A 2,658-nucleotide genomic window follows, 5' to 3' on the forward strand; every position below is an offset into this window, starting at 1 on the left:
TATCTAAGAAAGATTTGTTTTCATTTCTCAGGTATAAAAATGAGACAGAGAGATAGAAGGAGAGAGAAAGAGGGAGACAGGGAGAGTGAGAGACAGAGAGAGAGGGAGAGAAAGAGGGAGAAGAAAAGGAGAAGAGAGATGACATTTAATATTAACAGTATGAACACAGTTCTATAATTCTTATGCTTTCCTAAAATAGATTTCCATAAATTATATTTAGATGTTCAATAGTTCAATTAGGAAAGTCACTCAAAATGAATAAGAAAAATAAATATCCAACCTAAAGTAAGAAAATGAGGATGAATATAAAAGCACAATTTAAATTGATATTTCCTTAATAAGAGGTAAAAAGAATTGAAAGAAACATAAATTGACTTATAAAGAGACATACATTTTCAAATCTCTTGGAAAGCAAATATCAGTTTATTTTCATTCTTAATATATTGTAAAATTCGTGAGGGTTCATTCCCTTGGATCATGTAGGTTCATGTTTCAGAGATAATGATGTGTGGGCAGTATGATAGAAAGCAAAATTTGAAAATGATGAGATATGGTCTCCTGAGTTAAAAACATAGTGTGAAACCAAACTACCTGTACTCAGACCAGTCATCTGCTTTTGTTTCAGGTGTTACTATTTCAGTTTCCTCTTCCTCGTGTGTAAAGTGGGCATTACAATATGGTTTTTACATAAAGGTCTAGCAAGATCAAATGAGACCAATAAACATCTTATTGTACCCTCTCTACCCATTTTTAGTATTTGAATTGTTAATATAACTATGAAGATTATTCTGCAACCTAGAAGGGACTTTAAGTGACAAATTATTAAAGTAAGATAAAAAATACAAACTAGTTTTCTGTCAGCTTTGGGACAACAATGTGGACTATTCCATGGGTCCCATCTTTCTATAGACAATGGATTTGAGAGAAGTGAAATATGCCTTTCCCGCATATATTTCTTTCTGTTCTCCATCTCATTCCCAGAATCACAATATGCTAACAATCACTATTTTGGCAACTAAACCTCTTCACAAGACAGTAAAGTATAAAATTACTACTCATAGGAGCAGCAACTTGAATTTAACTCTTTTCTCTGCTTTCCTATGCAGAAGCCTTGGAAAGATATGGCTCAGATAAATTGCACCCACGTAAAGGATTTTATTCTCATGGGCCTCACAGATCGAAAGGAATTAAAGACGCCCTTCTTTGTGGTTTTCTTATCTATCTACCTCTTCACAGTAGTTGGTAACCTCGGCTTGATCCTAGTCATTAGAACAGACTCAAGACTCAACACACCGATGTACTTCTTTCTTAGCAACCTGGCGTTTGTTGACTTTTGCTACTCTTCTGTCATTACACCCAAAATGCTTGGGAATTTCTTGTACAAACAAAATGTTATCTCCTTCAATGCATGTGCTGCTCAATTAGGCTGTTTCTTGGCCTTCATGACCGCTGAATGCTTGCTACTGGCTTCCATGGCCTATGACAGATACGTGGCCATTTGTAACCCTCTCCTCTACCTGGTTGTCATGTCCCCAGGAATCTGCATTCAGCTTGTGGTTGTTCCCTACAGCTATAGCTTCCTGGTTGCATTATTTCATACTATCCTCACCTTTCGCCTCTCCTATTGCCACTCCAATGTCATCAATCATTTCTATTGTGATGACATGCCTCTCCTCAGGCTAACCTGCTCAGACACTCACTCCAAACAGCTATGGATCTTTGTCTGTGCTGGGATCATGTTCATTTCTTCCCTTCTGGTCGTCTTTGTCTCCTACACGTACATTATTTCTGCCATCCTGAGGATGCGCTCAGCTGAGGGCAGGCGCAAGGCTTTCTCCACATGTGGCTCTCACATGCTGGCGGTCACCATATTCTATGGGACCCTTATCTTTATGTACTTACAGCCAAGCTCAAACCATTCCCTAGACATGGATAAGATGGCCTCAGTCTTCTATACAGTGATCATTCCTATGTTGAACCCTTTGATCTACAGCCTTAGGAACAAGGAGGTGAAAGATGCTCTGAAGAAAGTCATTGTCAATAGAAACCAGGCTTTGTGTTCATTAAATTAAGGAAGTAACTTGAGTAAATCTAAACAGGCTTTTCTTCATGGTATGCTCTTTAAAAACTATCAGAATGTCTGTTTTTAATATGCAACTTCTGCATATGTGTTCACTGTAGAATGAAATTTTCAAAACATTTTCACTTAAAATGAGATTTGAGATGTAAAAACAACTGTAAGAATTTATATCCATTCTCATTTTTTAATGGAAAATGTATTAAGAATAATTAATTTTTGGTCCATAGAGAAGTACTGATTTTCTCAATTCTCAAATAAATGAAAAAGCCTCTAATTATCTACATAACTAGTTGCAGGCAGAACATGGACAAAAGTTCAGACTTTTCACCTCTCGGAAATTCCCAGTTCAGAAATCTCTGGCTACATTACCAGTATCCCACATAAAAAGCAATGATACATGGTATAAATATTCTTTTTCTGACTTGCTAATTTCTTAGAAAAAAATATGACAATATAAAGCTGTTCCATATTATAATTTAGCATACTGCATTTATTAAAAAGAATAGTACTACATCCTAACTTTACTTTGTGACTGATTTAACACAACTTTCTACTGACCTGTAAGCCTGACTTGGTCC

The 2,658-nt window shown here is 36.2% G+C and overlaps 1 protein-coding gene across 1 annotated transcript; it reads left to right on the forward strand.

Moving 5' to 3' along the window:
• Positions 1–1,121: 1,121 nt before the first annotated feature.
• On the forward strand, positions 1,122–2,072 carry LOC102958844 (olfactory receptor 1044). The gene has a single exon (XM_007088824.2). The coding sequence runs from the start codon at positions 1,122–1,124 to the stop codon at positions 2,070–2,072; it is 951 nt and encodes a 316-aa protein (XP_007088886.1).
• Positions 2,073–2,658: the final 586 nt, after the last annotated feature.

Source organism: Panthera tigris, chromosome D1 (assembly GCF_018350195.1).
Source record: "Panthera tigris isolate Pti1 chromosome D1, P.tigris_Pti1_mat1.1, whole genome shotgun sequence".
In the NCBI taxonomy this organism is placed as follows: domain Eukaryota; kingdom Metazoa; phylum Chordata; class Mammalia; order Carnivora; family Felidae; genus Panthera; species Panthera tigris.

What these genes read in the sequence shown, in the direction of transcription:
- LOC102958844 (XM_007088824.2), top strand. Translation starts at nt 1,122, where the DNA reads ATGGCTCAGATAAATTGCACCCACGTAAAGGATTTTATTCTCATGGGC.